Source organism: Neophocaena asiaeorientalis, unplaced genomic scaffold, assembly GCF_003031525.2.
Source record: "Neophocaena asiaeorientalis asiaeorientalis breed wild unplaced genomic scaffold, Neophocaena_asiaeorientalis_V1.1 scaffold147, whole genome shotgun sequence".
In the NCBI taxonomy this organism is placed as follows: Eukaryota; Metazoa; Chordata; class Mammalia; order Artiodactyla; family Phocoenidae; genus Neophocaena; species Neophocaena asiaeorientalis.
The window spans coordinates 6673539-6699886 of NW_020173758.1; the positions used below are offsets into that span (position 1 = coordinate 6673539).

General features: G+C 36.1%; 1 protein-coding gene and 1 non-coding gene across 4 annotated transcripts in view; one reads left to right on the top strand and one right to left on the bottom strand.

Moving 5' to 3' along the window:
• SLC30A7 (solute carrier family 30 member 7) overlaps positions 1-25944 on the top strand; it is an 83337-nt gene extending 57393 nt beyond the window's left edge. For all 3 annotated transcript variants that reach the window (XM_024751240.1, XM_024751241.1, XM_024751242.1), the window contains 3 exons: positions 4380-4470; positions 10424-10573; positions 19498-25944. In XM_024751240.1, the coding sequence (XP_024607008.1) occupies positions 4380-4470; positions 10424-10573; positions 19498-19545 (289 nt within the window). In that variant the 3' untranslated portion in view covers positions 19546-25944. The remainder of the gene's footprint in view (positions 1-4379; positions 4471-10423; positions 10574-19497) is intronic.
• On the bottom strand, positions 8510-8615 carry LOC112403707 (U6 spliceosomal RNA). The gene has a single exon (XR_003003960.1). It is a non-coding gene; the product is annotated as a U6 spliceosomal RNA (small nuclear RNA).
• Positions 25945-26348: the final 404 nt, after the last annotated feature.

The window sequence follows — 26348 nt, forward strand, 5'->3', positions numbered from 1 at the left end:
TAAAAGTTGTTTGCAAGGTGATATTTTACAACTATTGCTTAAGTAATATCATTGCTCATATTGCATGCCTTCTGTTACAGTAGAGTCCATATTCTCTTCTATTCCTTTTTCCCCCACTTTATTTTGAAAGTTATACTTTTTATTTTTAAAGGTATGTTTAAAAGTAAGTTGTCAACATACTAATAAAAAAACCGTTCACCAAAAGTTCATGGGAAGTGAAATTGGATACAGGCTTTTAATCTACAGTTGTTTTGAATTCATATGTGCCTTCCTGCAAATGGTGGGTCCTAAATAAGTGTTTGTTGCCTGATTTCCATTGATCTCTACAGGCTTTTTCAATAGTTGTGAATTTCTTTGAGGTAAGGCATTGTATATTTATCTTTTTATTTCTGGTGCCTAGCACATGTCTGGCACATGGTAGGCATATAGTAAATGTTGACTTGAACTTTTCAAAATTGAGTTTGGAGTCAAAAGACCTGTTCTTACTCTTCTAGCTCTCCCATTCACTAGCTATGTCCTTGGGCAAGTTACTTTGGTGCACTAGGTCTCCATTTCCACAACTCTAGAGTAAGATTCCATCTGATTCGAGAAAATCTGATGCCAAGCAAAGCATGTAGTGCTTAATTATTGCTTATTTGTATTGATTGTGTAATAAAATCCATTTGCAGGATTGCCTAATTAGTAATAGATTAAATTCATTTGCAAAGTGTATCTTATTTGATGATGCTGTTGTGCATTGTTGTTGTTGCTATTTAGAATATAAAGGCAACTTATATTTTCTCTCATTTCCAAATATATTCCCTCTTAGTATTCCTTGTAGATTGACCTTTTTTTTCTTATTGAATGAAAATAAATTAAAGATGGAAGAAATTGCCTAGATATTTAATCTACTTCCTCATTCTATAGATGAGAAAACTGATGCTCTGGAATGTTATACTATTTGCCTGAAGCTATTTAATGGCAGAATTAGAACCCCAAGTCTCATGATTTACATTTGAGTGATTTTTCCACCTCAGATATCTCCAGATTATTAGGAGTTTCTTGAGATAAAGATTGGAGAAGAAATGATCAAAATAGCTAAATTTAGTGGGCACATGGAAAAACTTTTCTTATTGTCGGGGGGGTGGTGATGTGATGATTTGGGATATTGGGATTGACATATATACACTAATATATATAAAATAAATAACTAATAAGAACCTGCTGTATAAAAAATTTTTTTAAACTTATTCTCAAACAGTTATTCTAGGGGAACCATTTTTTTGCCTCATTTTCTGAGAAGTACAATAAGGAAAGTACGAAAACATAAAAATTGTGTAAATTAGATATATAGAAACATTTAGGGACTGATCCTTTCTTTTTCCTGAGAAATGAGGATGGAGAGAGGAAAGAAAAAATGTAATGGTTGAATTATGCCTTATTATTCTACTGTGTTGTTTTTCTTTGCCTTTTTGTAAATCCAGGGAGTCCTCACCTATTTAATAACAGCACAGTAGATAGAAACAGACACTACTCTTCAGGTTAGATGAAGGAATAACCGATGTTCTTTCACTGTCAAAATCCTTAACCCCGATTCCAGTTGCTTTCCACCCATTTTTCCTCCAGTGTTAATATAGGTATCACAGATTTTTTACAGGAGCACAGAGAGGACATTTATACAGTTTGGAGGACAGTTTGGGATCAGGGAATATACCCTAAAAGGGGAGACACTTGAGATTTTAAAGAAGGAATAGAAGCCAGATTACAGGGCAGTTTAGGGACATTCTAGAGAGTTTACAGCATGAGCCAGAACATGAAAGGAAAAACAGCAGAAAGTGAAGTACAAACATGCTTACGTTTTAGAGAGCTTAAAATGTGAAGCAAAAATGATAGGAAGTGAAGCTAGAGGAGGGCAGATCAAAAAAATATACCATGTGAAAGAGCTTACACTTAATCCCCTAGGCAGTAGGGAGCTCTTAATGGATTTTTTTTTAAATGGGGAAGGAATAGAGTCAGATACTGATTTTAGGTAGATTAGTCTAATGGCTTTGTAAAGAATGGTTATATTAGTTATCTATGAATGCGTAAGAACTTAACACAAAAACCTCGTAGCTGAAATAACACACATTATTATCTTTGCCTTGGTTCCGGAACCTGAGCGTGGCTAACTGGGCTCTGGCTCAGGGTCTCTGACAAGTTAACAGTCAAGGTGTCAGCCAGCTACAGTCATTCCAGTACTCATCTGGAGGAGGATCCACTTCCAAGCTCACTGAAGTGGTTGTTGACGGTATTGAGTTTCTTTTGGGCTGTTGGACTGAGGGTCTTAGTTCCTCTCCAGAGGCATCTCTCAGTTCCTTGCCCTGGGCCTCTCCATGGGACAGCTCGTAGCGTGGCAGCTTTGAGCAGGCAAGTGAGAGAGCAAGAGAGGAGGGTGAACAAGATGGAAGCCAGAGTACTTTAATTTAGAATTGACATCTTGTCATTTTTGCCATACTTTACTCATTAGGAGCAAGTCACTAGATCCAGCCCACACTCGAGGGGAAGGGATTACACGAGAGCATGAACGCTAGGGAGGCAGGGGTCATTGGGATCCATCTTTAAAGCTGCCTATCACAGCAGACTTAAGGAAATAAGACTAGAGGTAAAGGGACCATTTAGGAGGCTGTTGTAATAATCCAAGTGAAGTGATATGGAGATTATTGTAGACATGCGTAATAGAATGACAGGGAGGGGATGGAGTTTAGAAGTGTTTAGAATGTTAAGTCATGAGAACTCGGTGATTTAGAGCATGAGAGTTTTAAGGGAGAAGAAGCAATTAAAGGTGGCATCCAATTATTCTTGGCTCGTAAATCACTGTCTGACTGAAGAATAATTTCATTTGAATGTGACTTAAACTCCTGTCTACACTGAGCTTTTATATTCATTACTGCTATTCTCTCCACACTTTTAGTTTTCTAAGCTTGCCCTAGGTGTTGCTTCCCTGGACACCAGTTTCTAAATATCTCAATATCTCTCAGTATCTGTTTAATTTTCCTATTTGTTTCTCTTCCTGTTTTTACCCTCCCTATCCAGATACTTATCACTGTACACAAAGTATGGAACAGTCTCCTAATTTCTTCCCTGGGGCCTTTCCTTTCTTTAATCTAGATTCTAAAACATCTAATATCTATGCATTTATCATTCATCTAACCAACAAGTATTTATTGTGGGCCCACTTTGTGACCAGCACTTTACTAGGCCTCCTTGGGAATATAACAGTGAACAAGACAAGCATTGTCCCTGTTCCTTTGTGTGTTCATTAATATCTTTTTCTTTTCTGTCTGTCAGAAGTACTACTAATCTTTTAAGGTACACTTCACCTTCTGCCTTCCTTAAAAGGTATATGTTTTGTTTTGTTTTGTTTTTCTCTCTGTCTCCTATAGCTATAATCAGGAGGGGTTTTACTCTAGAAATATTGAGATACTACAAGTTTAAAAGAAAGAACTGGTTTAAGCTATTAAGTGTAATGAAGCTATTCTTGACCTTCCCTCTCAGTCTGCTTCAAGCAATAGAGCAGTGCCTCACCCCCTGACTCATTGGACTCCCCCTGGAGAGCTTTTTAAAAACATAGATGCCTCAACTCTCCCTCAGAGATTCTCATTCAATATGTTAGAAATGACAGCAAACAAGACTCTAAGGTGAATTTGATATGTAGCTGGTTTAGAAAACTACCTCATTAGAGTCAGCCTCACCATTACACTATTAATTGCTTTGTGTGCATTTAACCATCCAAGTAGCCTAAAGCCGTAATTTCCAAATACTGGTTGAGGACTAATTACATCAGTTCATACAGATTTTGGGGCCCTATCACAAGAGGTGCTGATTCACTAGATCTGTGGTTATATCCAGGCTTCTATTTTTTTTTAATAATCAATGAAGACCGATATATAATCGGGTTGGAAAAACACTGGACGAATGAACTTAATATGCTGTATTAATTTTTTTTGTATTTTCCTTAACAGTACTCTTCACATAAATGAATGTAAATATTTGATAAACGTTAAGGACCAGTTGGCCATGATATGCCTTATAGATTATCCTTGAAGATTCTAGCCATTTGAAGTCATATTATAAATGACAGTTGAACGACTGCTGTGTTTAAATTTTAGATGCTCCAGTACTATTCAGTAGCGTGTTTATTGTTTCATACATTGATACATTTCATTTAGCTCTTTTACTTTTACTTTAAAGAATAACTTATTTGTCCCATGAAAAATTTGGAGCAACGGCTGGATTCTTTTTCCTCATATTATTCTGACAAATCTTTGTTATATTCTAATGGGAGGTATATTATTACTTTCTTGCAGGATGGGATTGTCAGAATGTGGCTTTAATAAGTTTGATGTCTTCCTTTTCTATAGTGTTATTCCTCTTTTAAGAGAGTCTGTTGGAATATTAATGCAGCGAACTCCTCCCCTTTTGGAAAATACTCTCCCTCAGTGCTATCAGAGGGTAAGTTTCAAAGCTTCCAAACCATTGGGTTTTGGTTGTTTCCAAGCTGTTAGGGGTTATAACTTTTATAAATATGGGTAGCATGTGTGTATAATTTAGTATTTCTGCCAAGACTAAATGCTGACCATGAATGCCGTTTATATGAACCAGAATAAAATCATTGGAAAATATTGAGCTTCACTAAAGAAAATGTGGTAGAAGTTGTCCTCATCTAGAAATCAAGCAGCTCTTTTAAAATATAAATATAAATAGCAGATGATATAAGCATTTCTTCAGCATAGATTTTGTGAGCTCCCCTTTTATGCCATATATTCTTCTAAGGTATTAGGGGTGTAATGGTAAATAAGGTAGTCAGGGTCTATCAAAGAATTTATGATCTGGTGGGAAAACACAGGCACTAAACAATAAATAAATAAGAAAATATCAGTGATGATTACTATAATATAAATAAAACAAAGTCTTGTGAGACATGGATGGCTATGTCAGATTTATCCAGGAAGTCATATTCAAGGAAATTGAAATCTTGTTGACAAGAAGGAGCCAGACATGAACATCTTGGAGAAGAGTGTTCCAAGCAAAGGAAAATGCTAATGCGAAAAGTTCTATGACTGGAACTAATTTAGTGTGTTTGAAAAACAGGAAAAAAAAAAAGCCATTGTGGCTGAAGCATAATAAAGGGAAGAGTGGCTGGAAAGGCTGGGGAGAATGGCAGAGGACAGATCATATAGAGGTTTTGGTCTTACTAAGAGGTTTAGATTTAATTCTAATCACTGGGAAGCATTAGTAAGCTTTTAGGCAGATAGAGTGTCACAAAATGTAAGTTTTTAAAAGCTTATTCTGCTTGCTATTAGAGAATAAACTCTAGGGAGAATGAAAGCAAAGAAAACCAGTTAAGAGGCTGTTCTAATCTGAAAAATCATGGCCTGGACTACAGTGGTAGAAGTGAAAATGGAGCTAAGTAGATATTTTGGATAAGTTTTTGGAGATGGATTATATTAGCAGAGGGGAGAAAAAGTGTTGAATCGCAACTAGGTAGATGCTAATACCATTTGTTGAGGTTGATGCAGGTGTGAGGGTGGAAAAGCCTCCCAAATCAAGAGTTCTATTCTGGATATGTTAAAAATGAAATGCCTACTGTACATCTAGGGGAAATGTCACTCAAGTGGTTGGATATGCAAATCTGGAGTTTTAGGGACTGCTGAGAACTAGGGGGAGTTTGAGTCATCAGTATATGACTAGCATTTAAAACATTAGGATTATGTAAGGTTACCTTGGGAGGATTAAGCTCTAATCTTTAGGTCAAGCTTCCACTCCAGATTTAGAGCATAGGCAGGAAAGCCAGGAATGGGAGCTGGAAAACCCAGAAGAAGTTGAAGGAGGAAGTAATCAACGGCGCCAAATATTTCTGTGAGACAATTACAGTAGGAACAGAGAAGTGACCATTGATTGGGATCATGAACAGCATTAATGGCCTTGATAAAAGCATTTTCAGTAGAGTTTGGAGAAAGCATGATAATAGTAGATTAAGGAGAAAATGAATTGGGGAGGTAGAGATAGTGGTTACAGTCAACTTTTTTTAAGAAGTGTTGTTAAAGGGAACAAAGAAATGAGCTGATAGCTTGGCTGTAGATATAGTAACAGTGGTGAGGGAATTTGTTTTTAAAATAAGATGTTTTAAAACAGCATCCCATAGAACTTTCCCCAGTAATGGAGATGTTCAATAATCTACATTTCCCAGTATGGAAGTCACAAGGAACATGTGGCTATTGAGCACTTGAAGCTTAATAATTGGAGCTATAGCGCAACTAGTTTTTAAACTTCATTTCATTTTCATGTATTTAGTCACATGTGTTTAGTGACTTCTGTATTGCACAGTGCAGTTCTGGAGCCTGTGTGTTACAGGAAGAAATTGATGGCATGGTAGCGAAGCAGGTTACTTCACTACCTGCTGAAGGAATGAAGGTCTTGAGAAGGTGAAAAAGGAGAGAACCCAAAGCACTATGGAGGAATTCATTGTAGATAGGAGCCAGGGGTACTGTATCCCCCAAGGGAAGACAGAAAGTGCTGAAAGAGATGAGGGCTGACTGGTGGATTTGGTGGTGCAGGATAAGGGATTTCCTGTGTGCTTCTATTTTCTCTTTGATTTACAGGGCAGAGTAATCATGCAGAGAAATTAGAAGACCAGAGGAGAAAAGAGAAGGTATAGAATAGTCCTTTATGAGATAGGGAAAGTGAAGTGCTGCCCATTTGACATTTGTGGTTTTATGATTTTAAGGTAGGACCAGTCAGCATAGTTGTGGAAGAGAAAGGGGCAATTTATTGAACGCCTACTCTAAGCTGGTCCCTATATTAAGTGATTTACATATATTGTTTCTTTTCTTCACATTAACCATACAGGGTAAGTTTCATCTTCCTTTCCCTAGGAAAACTGAGTAAAATTGATGTTTGAGGATTTAAGTAACTCATCTAAAGTCACAGATGGTAGTGGCTGAATCTGGATTCAAATCCATATCATTCTGGCTTTAAAAGCTCATGCTCTTTCTGTTAAACCACACTGTCCGAGCAGGAAGAGCGACACAGATTTTCATCTGTAGCTACACTTTCCCCACTTTTTTTAATTCGAGTAAAGTTAATGCCAGTTTCTATAAGACTCATTCCTTAACTTATGCTTTAGGATAACTGCAGGAATGTGCTTGTACTGCTATATCTGTGGAGGTAGAAGAAATCTGTTCAGTCAGGGTGTTGTTTCCCTAGCAGTATACCATTTCCATTTAGAAAAGTGTGGAGGGATATCAGGTTCAAACCACTGTGTCATCAGAGTCCTGAAAGAGGAAGAGGAAGTGCACCTTGACCTCTTTCCCTAGTAAAAGCAGTTTTTTTAAAGGGCACAATGGTTATTGTCTCACATTTCCCACCAAGTGTCTTGGAGCTTATAGAAAGTGATCCTACAACAAATTCTGATAAAAATAAATATTTTTGATAAATATAAGTTCAACTTTTTCTTAATTGGCAGCCCAAACAGATTACTTAAGAATCAGGGAATCTCAGAATTCAAAAAGATCTTATTATTCATTTGGCCCAGACTTCTATCTGTTGGAAGAATCTCCTTTGCGACATTCAGTTGGTCTTTCGGCTTCTTGACTATTTCCAGGAATTGGTAGTTAGCCCCTTCACTGAGTAACCTCTTTCTTTTTTAAATTGGTGTAATTGTTATAAAGATCTTTTTAACTTCTGGGTTCTGATCTTAGTTCATCTCCTCTAGATCTATACAGAGATATTGAACAATAGCGGTGATTTGGACATCTTTGTAAAGATTTTCCTGATCTTCAAGGGAATACATCTAACGTTTTTTCCTTAAGCGTTTTCTGTACGTTTTGGGTAGATAGCTTTTATTAAGTTAAGGAAGTGTCCTTCCAATCATAAATAGGGGTTGAATTTTATTAAATAATTGTAATGCTTTTATTGAAATGATTATGTGATTTTTCTCCTTTGCTTCACTAATTGAAGAATAACAGTAATAGAGTTTCTGATGTTTAATCTTTCCCTCTTGGGATAAACCTAACGTAGTCATGATATGTTATTTTTTAATATACTGTTGGAGTTAGCTTATTTAATTCATAAGAGAAATTAGCTTATGATTTATTGTCTTTATCTGGTTGGGGATCAAGATTATTTCTTATATGAGATAGCACCTCTTTTTTATTTTCTGGCAAAACTAAGAGGTTATGTTAAGTTTCTTGAAAGTCTGCCCTCTGGGACTGGGGGTTGGGGGGGGCTTTATGAAAGAGAACTTTTATTACCTTTTCAGTTTTTAATGGCCCTTTTATATCTTCTGTTTTTTTTCTTATATTACAGCATTTTCTGTATTTCCAGAAATTTATTCATTTTTGTCTAGATTTTTGAAATTGTGTTTTTTGTTGTTGCTTTTCTGATTTTATTATTTATTTTTTCCAGCTTTAGTGAGGTAAAATTGATAAATGAAAATTATGTATATTTAAAGTGTACAATATGTTGTTTTGATATACATGTACATTGTGAAATGACCATGGAACCCTTCATGAATTTGCGTGTCATTCTTGCACAAGGGCCATGTTAATCTTCTCTGATCGTTCTCATTTTAGTATATGTGTTACGAAAGCAAACACCAAAATTGAATTTATATTCATTTTATATATATACATGTACTATTTACTGAGCAATTACTTGGGCCAGGCTTAGGTCCTTAAGTTTTAGGTGCTGAGGATACAAAACATAAAAGTCGAAAATAAATCCCTGCCTTTATTGAGCTTGAGTTCTGCCAGAGGAGACAGGCAAGAAACAATATAAATAACATAGTAATGTAGTGTGCGACATTATATGCCGAAAAGTAAAACAAACCAGAGAAATGTAAAAATAAAAGCATTGTAGTTTTACATAGAATAACAGTAGAAGGACCTCCTGAGAAGATGGCATTTGAGTCAAGACCCAAACAAAGTAGGCGAGGCAGAAATCTGGAAGGAAAGACACTCCAGGCAGAGGGAATAGCAAATGCCCTGGGGCAGGAGTGTGCCTGACTTTTCAGAGTGGTGAAGAGGCTTCTGTAGCTGAGGAAGAGGAAGCAAGGGGAGGAGTAGTAGGAGATGAGGTAAATAAGGTAAATAACAAGGGGCCACATGATGTGGGTCCATGTAAGTTATTGTGAAAGCACTGGTTTTTGTTCAGAGTAAGATGGGAATCTACTGGAGGATTCTGAACAGAGTGAAAGCATCTGATCTAAAGTAACAGATTCTTACTTGGGCTACTGTTTTGAGAATAGATGAAGAGGTGCAAGGCTAGAAATAGAGAGACCAGTTAATAAGGTATTATAATAATCCAAACTAAAGTGGCTTCAACTAGCCTGACAGCAGTAGAGGTGGTAAGAAGTGTTTGGATTCTACTCAGCTGTAGTATTTTGTACACTCACATATTGATACATTCATATAGTATTCCGTTTTATGGTTTTTAAAATCTGTTGTTTGTAGTTCTTTTCCTTTTTCATTTTGTACTTTGTTTAATTGCATGTTCATTTATTTTATTTTTTTACCGCCATCAGAGTTTGTCTTGCCAGTGGTTGTCAACCTAAGGGTGTGGAACACTTAAGGAGCCACTGGAAAAACTTTGAGACATCCCTCCCTTTTCTGGTTGTCACATGAGTTGGGGAAGGGTATATGTTGGCATGTAGTTCCCTGGGTCCTGGGGATGCAAAGATCCTGTAGTTCCTGACACTTGTACACGATGAAGAATCATCCTGTCTAAAACATGCCCCCATTACGTACGAAACACTGACTCTCTAGCTCGTTAATCTTTTCAGAGAACTAGTTTTTTGATATGGTGAACTCTGTCATTTCTAAATTTGTGGATCGTTGATTTCCATCCTTTATTTCCTTCCGTTTTATTTCTTAAGTTGACTCTGTTGTTTTTTTCCTAATTTCTTAGCTCATTTGTATTTGTATTTGTCTTCTGATCGATGTACAGTTGACCCTTGAACAACACAGGTTTGAACTGCACGTTCTACTTATACATGGATATTTTTCAGTAGTAAATAACCACAGTACTGCATGATCCATGGTTGGTTGCATCCTCAGATTTTTGACTGAGAAGAGGGCTGGCGTCCCTAACCCCTGTGCTGTTCTCGGGTCAACTGTATTTGAAAATGTGAATTTCACTTAGGCGCTCTCTCAGCTGTGCCCCACAAATTTTGATATGTGCTCATTTATATTTCCCAAACACCTGTCATGGTACCAGCACATAGTAAGTACCCAGTAGGTATTTGTTAATCAATGCAAGCCACCTCCCCCCCCCCCCCGGCCCCTTTTTTTTTTAAGGCCACTTTTTTCATTAGAGAGTAGAATCCATGTTTACTGATGTGTTGCATGATTTAAGTTGGGTGTACTTATACTTGAGTTCATGTTAATATGTGCTCTTTATATTTTAGGTGCAGCAGTTGCAAGGAGTTTACAGTTTACAAGAACAGCATTTCTGGACCTTATGTTCTGATGTTTATGTTGGGACCTTGAAATTAGTAGTGGCACCTGATGCTGATGCCAGGTGGATTTTAAGCCAAACACATAATATTTTTACTCAGGTATGATTTTTTTACTAACTTCTTTTAAGGGTCTAGGAATTTATTGTATCTACTAGTCTTAAAAAGATTTACTATTTAACATATTGAATATATATATACTACACTGTGAGGTAAGTGTGAAAGTTTTTTTCAACCACAGAGTCAAATTTGGGAGATCCTTACTTCAGTGAATGCTGTTAATGAAGATAGTCCTGTTTACTCGTTGTTGTACTGATTTGAGCTCCTTTAAGAAAAAGTCGATTCTCCCTTACTGTACTCTCCTTATAAGACATGTTATATGATATTTGAAGCTAGGAATTCTAAGGTAGCATTTGGAATAAGAATAATGTCTGGTCAGTGGCGTTGGCTAAAAGCAAACTATGTTAACATTTTTGTTGATAGCAAAGCCATCTCTACTTCTGTGTCATTTAATGGCTTAATACGCTGTTGAGTTTTTCTTAATTCTGTATATGGAATCACGAATTAGTCAGTGCATGACTGCAACCAAATTATATCAGGTAATGTTTATGCCATCATGAGTTGACATAGTCAGTGACTGATAAAGTAAAAGTGATTACTAGGTTATTCTGTATATACTGGGAGAATAAGAACATCATGTCAAGACTATCTGAAGAGAGAGACCACAGATTTTTTTTTTTTTTTTTTTGGTCTAGCTTGCTGGAAATATTTGGCAAAAAATCTAGATGTTGATACTGCTTCCAAAATTATCTAACACATAAATCTAATGAGGAAACTGATTCCATGCCTTAAAAATCTGTGCTTCAGTGTTCATTGAAGCACTATTTCCAATAGCCAGGACATGCAAGCAACCTAAGTGCCCATCGACAGATGAATGGGTAAAGAAGATGTGGCACATATATACAATGGAATATCCCTCAGCCATAAAAAGAAACGAAATTGAGTTATTTGTAGTGAGGTGGGTGGACCTAGAATCTGTCATACAGAGTGAAGCAAGTCAGAAAGAGAAAAACAAATACTGTATGCTAACACAAATACTGTATGCTAATACTGTATGCATATTTATGGAATCTAAAAAAAAAATGGTTCTGAAGAACCTAGGGGCAGGACAGGAATAAAGACGCAGACATAGAGAATGGACTTGAGGACACGGGGAGGGGGTAGGGTAAGCTGGGACGAAGTGGGAGAGTAGCATAGACATATATACACTACCAAATGTAAAACAGATAGCTAGTGGGAAGCAGCTGCATAGCACAGGGAGATCAGCTCGGTGCTTTGTAACCACCTAGAGGGGTTGGATAGGGAGGGTGGGAGGGAGACGCAAGAGGGAGGGGATTTGGGGATATATGTATACGTATAGCTGATTCACTTTGTTATACGACAGAAACTAACACAACATTGTAAAGCAATTATACTCCAATAAAGATGTTAAAAAACAAAAAAATCTGTGCTTAAAAACTGACCCAGCCCTCCTGATGTGATGCAGTGGGAAGTACACAGCATGACCTGTGTGGCACTCTTGCCAGAAATGGTTAATGTGAATCCCGTCACCTTGTGGACTGTTACCCTGGATTCTTAAGAAGTGTCAGTGTCATGAAAGGAAAAAAAGGAACGATTGGGGATTCTTCTAGATTAGAGGAGACTTCACAATTAAATGCAATGTGTGGCCCTCGATTGGATCTTGGACTGGGGAGAAACAGCCACAGAGGAAACTATTGGGTAATTAGAATATGGACCACACAATAGCTCATATAATTGTGTAGGTGTTAAACTTCTTGGGTACGATAATGGTATTGTGGTTATAGAAGAATGCTCGTATTCTTAGGAGATACATGCTGAAGGCTTTAGTGGCAAAGTATCAGGATGTCTAATTTTCAAATGTTTCAGCAAAAGTAAAAAGGATTATAAATAAATACATATATAAAGAAATAAGGCAAATGTGGCAAAATGTTTGCAATTGGTTTACACAGGTGATGGGTAGATATGCATTTATTGTGCTATTCTTTTGACTTTAAGCCTTTTCAAAATAAAAAGTTAAAAAATAAAAGTTTGGTGGCTCCTCATTGCCACCAGGATAAAGCCCAAACTTTCTAGCATGACACAATTAACTTTTCAAGCCTCTCTCCTACTATTATTCATTGCCATGTACTTCATACGCCAGCCCCACCAGACTATTTACTTACCTGTGTGAGACAAAAATCCTACTCTAATGTAAAGGTCCAATTCAATTGTTACTTTCTCTCTGAAGCCTTAAAGACCCTTCTAAGCATCATATAGATAGAGAAAGAGAGAGGGACAGACTGACAGTTTAAATTCAGGACCTTAGCATAAATTAAACGATCTCTCTTCTCTAATAGAGGTGTATGGTTATGTTCCTTTGGAATAATTAATGAAATAATCTTATAATGTAGGCAACAGCCAGACGTCCTCTACTACAAAACAATATGCTGGTACCACTTATTTACTCTAGACATTTAAGAACTGTCTTTTCTTAACAGACATTATAAGAAGTCTGTACCACCATGAGTTTCATAATGCAGCATGCAAAACCTTCACAACATGTCTGAATCCTTCTCACACCTCCTCCCTTTTTCAGAGGCAAAAAGGAGAACATGACTAGCAACAACCTTGCTTTTCACTGCCATTTCTAGGTCATTATTCTCTCCTTCAGTCTCGATTTTCTCCTAGTTATACCATGTCCTTCCACCCTCACAGTCTGAGCTTCTGTCCACCTCTAGGATACCTCATACTGTCCGAAGACTTCGGCACATAAGTCACTTAATTTTCCCTCTGAGAAGGAATGCAATTTATAGGTTTAGAAATGTGTGAGCAGCTGTGTCTGTGCTTAGAACAGCTGAAGTTATAATTGAAGTAGGTGGAGGGAGGTTCTTCTGGTAACCTTAGAAATCTTGGCTTTTAAAACGGCTGAAGTTGAAAGTTTACTCAGCTGCCTCTTTGGTTTTGGAAACTGTATTTGGGTTTTGAAAATTTTAAGCTCTAAAACATATTTTAAGCCTTTTTATCAGCTAAGGTCAAGCCCACTTGATTTCATTCCTTGCAGAGACTAGGGACTCTCTTAGGCTTGCAGTGAAAATGGTTCAACACATTTTTCCCAGCAGGCAGAGAGAAGTCATCCTTCTCATGATTTTCATTCCATACATTTAATGATTGTAAAGTTGTTTTGTGATAGTTGTTTTGGTTCTGACATATGCAAAACTGAAGTTTTTTATTAATTTATTTTCCTTTACTGCTTATGCCCTAGTCATGCATATTCATTATGCTATGAGTATATCCAATACCTTGCAGTAACATTTGCAATTCATGAAATGAAATTTAAATTTTTTTTATGTTTTTTAAAAATTTTAAATTATATCTTAATCATAGATTTTACTTATCAAAAGTAGTAAGGATCAAATTGCTCCATTTTTAAGAAAAAAGTTAGACTAATCCTTTAAGTACATTTCTTGTAGAAAGACTTGAAATACTGGTGGCCTTAGTTCCAAAAGACCAAAAGAAGGATTTTCTCAATACTTTGTGGTTCTATGACATTTTAATGTATTTTTCTTATAGCTGATCTTAAATTGGAATTAAAAAATTTTTTTTTGGTTAAAAAGTTCTTGTTAAAATTTATATGGGGTTAGCTTTGAAAAGGTTAACATAAGTTTGAGAATTATAACATTTTGTTTTGTTTTTAAAACTATAAGCTTTGCGACTGTTTTAGAACTGTACATTAAGCATGTCTTTTTATTCTCATGTTCCATAGTTATCACTTAATCATGAATGGCTAAGGCAGTTGGCTTGCTATCACGAATATAGAGCAATACTAGTGAATTGGTAGAAGTCTCTTCAATACTTTGATTCCTTTGGGATTATTAGTTAAGTGATAATCCAGTTTTTAAACTACAGGATTTTTTGTTGACATAGAAAAAGTCCCTCTCCTTTCCACCATGTGCACTAACTTTTTAAAAATGATTTATCATTTGGGAACAGATGAAATAGAAAACTTAATTCTTTATGTTTAGTATATGAACAGGAAGTGGATGTGGGATACTGGATGAGGAAGGCAATTTATCATTTATGTTTCTTGTTTTAAACTGGCTGATATCATCTGTTAATTTTTTTAATACACTTTGGTTAGAAATAAAGTTTGAAGAAAAATCTAGAATATGCTTGGGTTCATTACCCTCCTCAGTTCCACACAGCAGAAAAGACAATCAAGGCTAATGCATATTATTTGCTCCTTGATAGAAATTGTACCTCGATATCTTCCATCTTCTCTTCTGCCTGTTTCTGTTATACCTATTAAGTCCTGAACCCCTGGCTTCCTGCTTCAGCTTTCTGTGCTCTGTTTTCTTGCCTCAAAATAGAAGTTAACACTGATCGCCAGGAAGGAACCAAAAAGCCTCCTCACTAACCCAGATGGGAGTTCCCCCAGATTCAGGACCTCCCACCTGCACTGCTGTCCTGCCTGCGTGATCCCTTCCTGTCTCTGACAGTAGGGAATAGGAGAAGCTCTCTGTGCCTTTCCGGGTGGCTAGCTAGTTTTCCACCCTTCCTGTTTGTAGGGAGTTTTAATCTTTTATAATGATTGATTAGTTTTAATTAATCCACAGGGGTTAAGTGTCCATTGGTTGATGGTGGTGGAGATAATAACAGCAGCAGCAGCTAGCCTTTTTGAGAGCCCACCACATGCCAGGCACTGCGATAGACACCTAACATATTAATCTACCTGCAGCACAGGTGGGGTATTCTCCCCAGTTTACAGAAAAAGGAACCCAGACCCAAGTTATTGTTCATGACTTGTAATTTCATCATAGTAAGTCACTATTTCACGAATTCTGAGATGATTCAGTTTTCACATGGAAGAGTAAGGCAGTTTTTCAAGAATTCATTTTTAAGGGATAAAGACTAATATTCTACATTGAGTCAAAAATTAAAGTAGAGGGCTTCCCTGGTGGCGCAGTGGTTGAGGGTCCGCCTGCCGATGCAGGGGACGCAGGTTCGTGCCCCGGTCCGGGAAGATCCCACATGCCGCGGAGCGGCTGGGCCCGTGAGCCATGGCTGCTGAGCCTGCGCGTCCGGAGCCTGTGCTCCGCAATGGGAGAGGCCACAGCAGTGAGAGGCCCGCGTACAGCAAAAAAAAAAATTAAAGTAGAAAGTTTCTGCAGTTTTTGAGAATTGGTAGAGAAATACAAACAACCCAGTAATTTTCTTTAGCCGTATTCTTGTTTATTTTTCTAAATTTTTACTGCTGATTTGTCTTCCTTTCCACAACAATGAGTATTTATGGAGAGTATTCTAAGTCTATGATTTCAGGTTAACACTTATTTTCTTAGAAGCATGGATGTTAAAAATAACTAGCTGTCTTTCCAACTTAAAAAAGTGTTAACTGAATTACGGTTTATACATGATTCTCAGGATATAAGACACAACAAGTATTCTATGGTTTTCACTTTTTTTGAGGACAACCCTCAGCCGGCTTTAGAGTCATCCCAGCGGCAGGTAGAATATTTAATGGCACTGGGCACTGTTTTGATCTGCTGGAGTATTTGTCATGTCTTTGTTGTGTGGATAAACTGTAAAGAAAACCTAGTTTGCATTCAGGAAGTGGGTGACTTCCTAAAGGAGTCGTTGGAAATTCCACTTTTTCTCTCTACATTGAAGGCAATTGAGAAAGGAAAATGGGAAGCTGGAAGACTTAAAGGTGTTCCCATCCAGCCAGATGGATGAAACAAAATGACTTTTTCTGTTAGACTGGGCTTTTGTGTAAAGCAGTAGGCCCTCTGGGGAAAGGTATCAGCTTGAGTAATTAACTTGTGATTATGCAAAGATCAATTTACCTAGCCTCTTTGTTTTTCCTCTTTCTTTTTTATTGCCTTGGGCTACCTCATTTCTTATTACTATCTTCACTGTATGTGGGTGGGGGGGGATGTTAGGAAAGTGGCAGATAATAATGGGAGCCCAACTTATCTTGTCCATTTTTCTTTCATTAACAATTTTGTTAAAGAGAAAAGAAATTAAGCCAGTTTATTTGGGCAATAGTTGTTTTCTCCTAAGGTTAGATACACAAGAATTTTTCAGAAGGGCTCCTAAGTACAGTTATTACGGGGCCCATCTGAGTTGAGTAAATCAAATATAATCAATCATAATAATTTGTTTTTTATAGCATGTAAGAATCCTTTCTTGTATATTCACATATGATCCTTGCAATAGTGCCTGATATGTAGCAAGGATTTATTAAATGTTTGTCAAATACTGGATGAATATATAACATTTTTGTGAGATAAGTAGGATTGGTATTTATCAACACTTTTAAAATTAGGAAAACTGAGATTCTGTTTCAGTTTTTAGCTTAAAATCATACAGATGTTAAGTTCTTTTTTCTGCCACAAAACTCTTTGAGTGCGTGCAATTCAATGTATTTTCAGAGAACTTTAACTTTACCACAGCAAGGATTTTTCTTTTCTTTCTTTCTTTTTTTTTTTAATGAGGCAAAAACGCTAGCATGTTTTCTGTGCTGGAAAGCTACTGGGGTCTTTTCCAGCTTTTTATTCCACTAGAGCAGCTCCTGACCCCTTAGACATTCATTAGTGCTGGGCAGAGCCCCCCAACTGGAATGCTAGAAGAAAAGCCATGGTAGAAAGTAATGCTTTCAGGAGCCCAGAAATTCCTGGGAGAAGGTAGCGTTATTATTTTATCCCCCACTCCGGCTTTTCTTTCTCTTAGATGTTCCACTTTACTCTTCATTCTATGTTGCTGACAAGAAAGTGCTTAATTGTAACCGATTGTATGCTTTAATCTTTAAAAATTGTTTTTTTATTTGAAAGAAGGAAATTAATAGAATTTCAGTTCATCCAACAGGTATTTATTGATCATTTACTGTGTGCTGGGCACTACTTGAGGTTCTGGGAGTCAGCAGCAAAAGACAGGACAAAGTCCTTTTATCTTGGACATTATCATTGGAGAGTAACAATCACAGCAAATAAGTTTTATGATATATTAGAAAGTGATAAGTGTTATAGATAGGGAGAGCAGGGTAGGGAGACTGGGGGTGCTGAGGCATTTACCATCTCTTGCACCAAGCTTTGTTTTTGTTTTTTGTTCTTTTGATAGATAGAGAGAGAGAGAGAGATAGATAATATCTATCTCATCATCTCATCTGACATACTATATTTACTTGCTTGTTTATCATCTCCCCTCCTTCCTAGTTCCCAACAGCTTATAAATTCCATGAGGGCAAGGGTATTTTTTACCTATTTTGTTGGCTGTTGTATTCCCGGGGGACAGAAGAGTGCCTGGATTCCAATAGATGCACAAAATGTATTTGTTGGATGAATGAATTGAATGCATTTTTTAATAGGGTGGTCAGGATAAGCCTCACTGACATCTGAGTAGAGATATGACAGGAAAGGGAGTATGTCATGTGGCAATCTTGAGGAACATTGTACCAGGCAGAGGGCCCAGTGTGGCTGGAACAGAGTCAACAAAGGGAGAGAAGTAAGAGATGAGATCAGAGAGGTAATAGGGGCCAGATCATGGGAAAGCTTTGAAGGCCATTGTAGGACTCTGGGCTAAGGACTGAGGAAGGTAAGCTGTTGTAGGGTTTGAGTGATGGAGTGACATCACTATAGTTGCTCTACTGGAAACAGACCAAAGGAGGGCAAAGGTAAAAGAGTGAAAACGAGATCAGAGGCCGTTACAAAATGTAGGCAAGAGATGATAGTGACTTGGGCCAGGGGATAGCAATGGAGGTGATGTAAATTGATCAGATTCTGTATTTGCATTATTTTGAAGGTAAGGCAAACAGGTTTTGCTAATGGGTTGGGTATGAGAGAAAGAAAGGTTTTTAAGTTGCAGCATTGAGGAAGGAATTGAGCCCAAGAAGATATAGGATCAACAGTTTAGAGGGGAGGAAATAGGGATTAATTTGGCTGTGTTTCGATGCTTGTCAGACATCCAAGTAGAACTGTCAGGTAGATGGTAGGTAGGTTCCAGTCTACAAAAGGTGTGAGCATGTAGACGGTACTGAAAGTCTGGATACTGGGTGAGACCATCTAGGGGACAAGTGTCAAAAAAGAAGGGGTCTGAGGACTAAGCCTTTGGGTATTTGAGTGTTTAGTATTCAAAGACAGGAGGAGAAACCCACAAAGGAGACTGAGAAGGATTGATAAGTGAGGTAAAAGGTCAACCAGTGGGTATTCTCTGGAAGCCAAGAGGAGGAAAAGTGTTTCAGTAGGAGGAAGTGATTGTCCGTGTCCTTTTTGCTGCTAGATTAATTACTAAGATGAGGACTGAGAATTGAGTGCTGGGCTAAGCAATTTAGAGGTGACCTTGACAGTTTGGGGAAGTGGTTGGCAGCAAAAGTTTGGTTGAAATGAGTTCAAGAGAGAAGAAAGGAATTATAGATAGCAAATATAGAAAAATTGATAAAACAGGAGAGGTGGGGGCAATTTTGAGATCAGTGTCCTTGAATAGCAAGTTTATATCCAAAATTGAAAAGAGGAGTTGGAGTGTAGAGTAAATAACCAGTAGATGGTTATGCTTATTTCAGTGTTTAAAATCGTTTATCATAGGAAGATTTAGACTGGATAGATTTATGATTTTAGTAGCCAACTAGTCAAGCACTGTGGTGTTTTCTAGCAGAATAATGGTAGCTGGGTAACCTCATTTTTCCAAAATTCACTTGGGCAGGGCATGTAATTAGTGGCATAGCTTTCTTTTGTAGGGCTAAATGGAGAATCTTTTTTGCAACTTATTAACATACTTGTTTCTAAAATAAAATTATTGGCACTTTATGATGAAAAATGGAGACTTCTTTCCCAAAGACAGAAAAGGAAAATAATTCTTTCCTTTTTCAAAAAAAAAGAAAAGAAAAGAAATTTTTCTTCCTACTACTTTTCTGAAATTTATAGTCTATTATTGGTTTGTTTGATTTTCTAATTTTTTTTTTTTTTTTAACTTTTCAGGCCGGAGTGAGACAGCTTTATGTACAGATTGACTTTGCGGCCATGTAAATGAATGAAAAGAAATTATGCTTTTTGGGGGACCTAATTTTTTCTGGTACTGTAAAATCCTAATCATGGTACCTAGCTTTTTAAAAAGAGAAATCATCACTACAACTCCCCAGCACCAAGTAGACCAGGCAGAGTCAGCCGATTGTGCTCTGCCAGGAGTTTACAACTAAGGGATCAGAATTAAGAGGATCTCTCCTGGACTTTTGGTCTTCTGTGCTTCTTCCCTCCAAACCATTTTGATTTCTGAGGTTTCTAGTTTTGTTCCAGGGTATTGTTTTCTGTTTGTTTGTTTCCTTTTTTTTTTTCATTTCAAATGCCCTCACTCCCACCTCTCATCCTAGCCAGTAAGAAATTCAGACAGTGGGCCTCTAATCATCTGGAATGTCTTCACTGAAGCTGCTGGAAACCACTGCTTTCATTCCCAGAAAACCAGTGTTATTTAAAAAAAAAAAAAAGAAAAAGAAAAATGGAAATCTGCTTTATATGTAATGTCACAATTGTTGACGTTCTTCAATATAACCATGTTTGTAAAATTGTTTGTACCTTGCAAACTTATGAACCAAACCATATTGGGTTTTCAAAGTGCCTTTGTATCAGAAAATGTATTTGCCAGCATAGAAATGTACCATCAAAGGTCATGTATATGTTTTTTTTTAATGGGTATTCTGTATTCTGTACAAAATAAGACTCTTGTTAGTAATGTATACAGATGTCTTTTTGTGTACTTGCAGCATAGGTTTAGATATATAAAAATCTGCCTTTTATTGCTTTATCCCATCAAAAAATAAAAGGTGTTATTTTGCTTTTTAAATCAAATTCAGTTATTACATTAAATTATTTTGTGTACTGTGTTTTCAAAACTTTGCAAATGCTTCTGTTATACAGACGGGTGTTTTAACTTACTTAAAACATCTGCTAAATTCCAAATTTCTATAAAAGCTACTGTGTCTGTGATAAACTTTCGTATATCTTTCCTTGCTGTTTTTATAGATTCTATTAATGAAAGGAAAAGGCATGTAGAGTGAAGGCAGAAATGGTTGTGACAATGTTATTTTGCTTTTTCATTCTTCAAATGCCAAGTCATACGTTTTCCTGTGCAAGTGTTACACAAATACAGTTGCTTTCAGGAATCCTAAAGCAGCATTTTATTGACTTTGAAGTATTGAAGGTACTGAGTAAATGTGGTAACATAGAACTCTTCCTAACACAGGTATCTTGGAAGTTAATAAATAAGTTGATTTCTAGGCTCTTGTGTGTTTGAAAAATAAAGTTGCAATTTGAGATAAGTGCTTGAATGTTCTACTTAAATATTCTCTGTGTTTTATGAAGAAATTGTTCTGAATAGACATTTTCCCATTGTACTTCATTTTATCACAATGTATATATTCCCTTTTAACTGAAAGGGAAAAATTTAAATTGCTGGGGGGAAAACCCTGCAGGATGGAAATGAATGTTTAGAATGTAGATCAGTAATAAGCACTTTTTCACTGATGTGGCAGAAATCACTGTTGATTTTGTCTAAGTTTCAAGGTATCTGTTTCCCTATTTCTGACCTACAATTTATGAAATATACTGTTAGGAAAACTATAGACTGCTTTCTTCATGCTTTTCTAAACCGCTGCAGATTGCCATGAACTGTTGATAGTCCCCTTTTTGCAGATTAAGTAGTATTTTCAAAACATTTTTACTTACTGCCAGGCAGTTCTAAAGCTAAGAATTCCTGCAATAGAATGCATTTAACTGAAACAATTGTTAAGATGTTTCAGGATGGAAATATAAAAGGAAATGTCCTGATAATGGTACTGCTTTTTCATTATAAGTAGTCACTTGGAAGTTTGCATCCACTACCAAGCCTGATAGAGGCCTGCGATATTCTATAGGTTTTGGCATATTGTGTAAAATGACAGACCTAGAGGAAGGCGGGGATTTTAGATGTGTGCCTTTAAAAACTAATTATGTGACATTGTACGGATGTTTCACATACAGAGATAATTTTTGCACTGGCTGTAAAATTCACAGTGCACATTGAAGATCCAATTCTGCCTTTCACTGAGGCCTCCATTCCAAGTGAAGTTTCTTGTCAAAATATGCATCACTTTATTTAACTACGCTCTCAATACACAAGTGCATGAGTATGGTTTTTTTCTTTGATAAGGAATAGAGTATATATATATAGGACATTTGACTGAGATGAAACTCTTAGTTTTGCACCTGTTACAAGAGATCTCCAATTCATATCATTTAGCAGGTTGGCCTTAACATTTATGCTTTAATGAAATGTTCTTAAACCTGTGTGTGCAGCAGGACAAAAAGGAATTTTTTTCTCCCTTTTAGGAAATACTTTGTCTTCTCAATGTTCTTGGCACAGATGTATTGCTAAAGTAGATAATTTCACTGAGAAATACTCCTTGATTATTATTATAAATTTAGAATGTCCCTATTGTTGGCCTAATTCTTGGGAGAAAAAATCCGAGTATAACTTTGCTGATATTTTAAAAACCAAATATTCTCTGGAGAAAAAATTTGTATTGCTCAGGGAATGTTTACCTTGCCAAGTAAACTTCCCCAAAGAGAAATATACCTATACTAGTTTTGTGTTTTTAAATCTAGATTATATTGATCGAGATGAAGGGCTTAACCTATGTATGGCTCCCTTATCTTGCTTACTCCTTGTGCACTTTGTGAAGGACAGTAGCTAGTTTATCTGTAGCTCAGTGTTCCTCACACATCCCCACAGCATCTTCTGCAGAGGCATAAGGAAGTGGTAACAGATGTTACTGGCATTTCCCATGTACTTGGAATGCTCCAGCGTTCTTCAAAGCCTACTGGTAAACACCAATAACCAAAATACTGTGAGTTTTGTGCATCTCTGTAAAGCAGCCAAATCGTTGACTCCAGATGCAGATGATCAGAGTTCTATAATGTTTTTACCTACCATGGTATAATCTGTTTTACAGAATTATTAATATGGTAGCATCCTCTTATATAATGCTGGGATTTAAGAACAAAAATAATTCATTGCTTAGCATAGAATTTTACATCCAAGGAGACTGTCCTTAGAAGCAGTCTCTCATTCTACCTCTCACTTTACAGATGAGAAAATTGAAGCCCAGAAATGCTGTCATTTATTCAAGGTCACAGAGATAATTAGTGGCAAAGCCAAGACCAGAATCCAGTAAGTTTTCTGACTTACTGTGCTTTGTCTCCAGTGTAATTCTGTAAATGTGTTGAAGAAGCATTTTTAAATAAAGGACAGCTGACCTCCATTTTTGGTACATTAAGGCACGTTATAAATGGAGTTTTTTTATTGTCTTATTTTTCATAGCTAATTATGAGATTTAGAATATTATTTCCATAGTATTCTTTATGAAATATATGATTAATTTTTTTACTCTTTTTTACTCTTCTGGAACCAGTTTCTGATTTTTTTAAAAAAAATAGTGACAGGTGTGCATTGGATACTTTTAACTTGTGAGTAAATTTTTCTGTTAATTGCCCAAGACTAAATCCAATTTAAGGATTGTTTAGTTTCTTTATTTTGTTTAAATTCTGTGAATTGGTGCTTTTTAGAAACCAGGCTAATTCATAGGTCATATCATTTCATCCTTGTTAAGTTTTCAGTCACCAGAGAGCTCTTGAATTCTTAACGTTATTCTCAGAGCCACACAAAATTGGGCATTAAATGTTGTATAGAACAAAACAAAATTTTTAATAGGGTAAAATTTTGAAGTCTTATCAGAATCCCAGATGTTAAACTGCTACTTTCAACTCTTCATTAAAAGCATTACCTTGAGAAAGTTAAAAAAAAAAAAAAGTTAAACTTTTTTTTCTTTCTGTCACTATCTTCGAAACAAATTATTTTTCACTTCACCAGAACTTTGACAAAAAAGGAAATTATTTTATTCTTTAAAGAACATTCAATAAAAGTTTTACTCATAGAAGATTCTTTCAAGACACTATCCCCAAAAGCCTTAGGGATCCAGACCTCTATCATAGAATCAAGACAATGAAAAATTATGTATCAAAAAAAGTATTTGCAGAGAAGTATAGTTCTATTTAAAGGTCAAATCGATGTCTTTGATGAGTGTGTCTTTGGTTTATGTTTAACCATTTCCTAACTACAAATTATACAGGAAGGGTGGGGTTACTTTTATTAAGTGTTTATATATCAGGCTCTTTGTATGGCCTTTTTCATGTTATCACATTTAAAATCCTCATATTTTTATAAAGAAAGATTTTTCCATGATTTTGATCCATAGATCTTTTTCAGATATATTTTATCTTCTGATTCTCCTAACATTCTTGTGAGGAAGGAATTAATTCATAACTCCATTTTACAGATGAGGAAGCTGTTTCGAGAGATTGTAAATGACCTAACTGGGGGATAGCCAGTGGTAGAGCACTGACTCTAGATCCAGTACTTCTTGGTGACAGCTACTCTTTTTTGTATGTCATTCTACAATGATTTAAAGGTCCAAGAAGTTGTAGCAGATCTAAACACACTCTCCTATAAAATCATGAACCATCACCATGACAAAATTGATATAGGGGAATAGTTGTTATATATACATTGGTTAGACTCATTCCTTCTTTGGATGCTCTCTTACTCTTATTACCTTCGCCATTTAACTTAAACTGTGCAGGCTAAAAAGAGCAATCAGAGCTCTTTTAAGCACTTTTAAGAACTTTAAAAAAAAAAAGTAAAAAGTTTTTTTGACACAGAGTAAGCTGCTTAAAAGGGACTGATTCAATAGTGTCAGCACCAGTGTGTGAAGAGAAACTGAACTCCTGGCCAAGAGACATTAACCTAGTTAGTAGGAAGTTGTCTTCCAAGAAGTACAAATAATTTTGCACTGCATGAGAGGGATACATAGGATTTGATTTACAACATTACATTTTATAGACACCTTTTCAAAAGGAAGAAATATATTTCACAATTAGTAGTAATCTATGCTTAAACTTAATAATATTTAACTTTGAACTCTTCCCATGGCTTTGAAAATTTAATATTTGTAATTTTGATCCTGATGGAAAGTCTGTAAAAAAGAATGTCTTTGTCTCATACATCCTATTGTCACCACACTTAGCATGAATTTACACTTAACGCACTTAGTAAATGTTTGGATAACCAGTGAGTAAATATTGTAGACAGCAGTGGATACACAAGTAAGGACTGGGGACAGGTAAACCAGTAATTTACTGTTTATTACAGAAGACATCTCAGCTTTTCTTTGGCATTTTTGCACAAATAAGTGAGTTTATATTCACTTTGGCCATTTTTTTTTTTCAAGTAGCCCTCTAAGCTAGCTGCTCCTTCATTTTAATACAGGAACAGTGGAAATATCGAGATGTTTTCCATTTTGCATGCTGTTGGACAGGAATTTCGTAGAACTGGGACTGTGGAACCTGGGTCACTTGAATTTTTATATTTTGTATAGCCAAATGAGAAACCACACTGTCCTTTGTTTTTATAGAAAATTGCCATATTCCTATTACTTTAAGGACCTGTGTATAACATTCTATTTCATTTATCCCAGATGTATTTTCATCTAAAACTCTTTCAAAGGTATATCTTGAAGGTACTTCTATAAAAACAACACTACATGTATTCATTAAGTGATTTAAACATTCCTAAGATAGTTTTTATCTTCTCTGTCTTTTCCCCTCTAAATACTAAATTTCAGTAGAGCTTCTCTTTATTTCTTTACTTATTTTCCATCTCTTTTCATTGCTTCTGCCAATGTAAAACTTCCCTTTTTCACTAGTGGAAAAAAAAAAGCTTTATTTTGAATTTTAGTATTTGAGTTTTATGTATCATATATCCTGCATCGATTAGGCTCAATGAAGATTCTGTTCTGAACTAGACATATCCTGTCAAGAGCTTGCCAAGTAATCAGATTCTCATTGCTTCCTCTAATAGCAAATTCAGTGATATCTCTGCCCAAGTGATATTTTGCCCCAACATATGTGACTTTGATCAATACACAGAATGGGTCTTTTATATCAGAAATACTGTGAATGAAAAATTGCCAAATCCTATTCTAAACACCCCTACAACTCTTTACCTCCCTGTCTTTAATGGTTTCTAAACATATGGCCAAGTTTGAATTTCGGTTTGATTCCTATGGTGAAGAGTATGGCATCAAAACATTTCTAAATAAACGTTTGAGTACAAGGCTAGGTTGGAATGTCAAAGACTATGTTGTAATTTGGTTTAAATATGCTAAAGTGAGCAATTATGATTTGCCTAAGAACAACACAACAAATTCATAATGTATATTTCACTTTTTTCTACTTGAAGACATTCATGTATATATTTTGTTTAACCTCAGATGTATTTAAAAAGAATGATAAACTATTGTATCAAAATTCTTCCAATAAAATTTCTGTTTAAAAATGTTTACCTGAATTGTGTCTATTAGTTTGATGAACTGAAAAGAACACTGTGAATTTAACAGTTATTGGAACAGATTCTGGAGGACTTAAGGAATGGAGGGGAAAGAATGATTCTCAGGGCCCAGAAACAGCAAAGTTGATCAGGAAAGAGGAGATGGCAGGAGACTTGGAAATGTCTTGACATTGTGAAGATCCTCATTGTGGATCCTCAAACTCATTATTTTACCTCATAAACAAGTCTTAAAGTATTTCCAGACATTACCATTAACCCCAAATTGTTCTCTCACCTCATTCCCTATGATCTCAGCTTATAGGAAATGAAGACCAAAACCATCTGACATGAGCCTCCATTATCCTTCCAAATTTTTTCCCTCTAATCAGAAGAAATTCTTTTATTTCAGTAACTT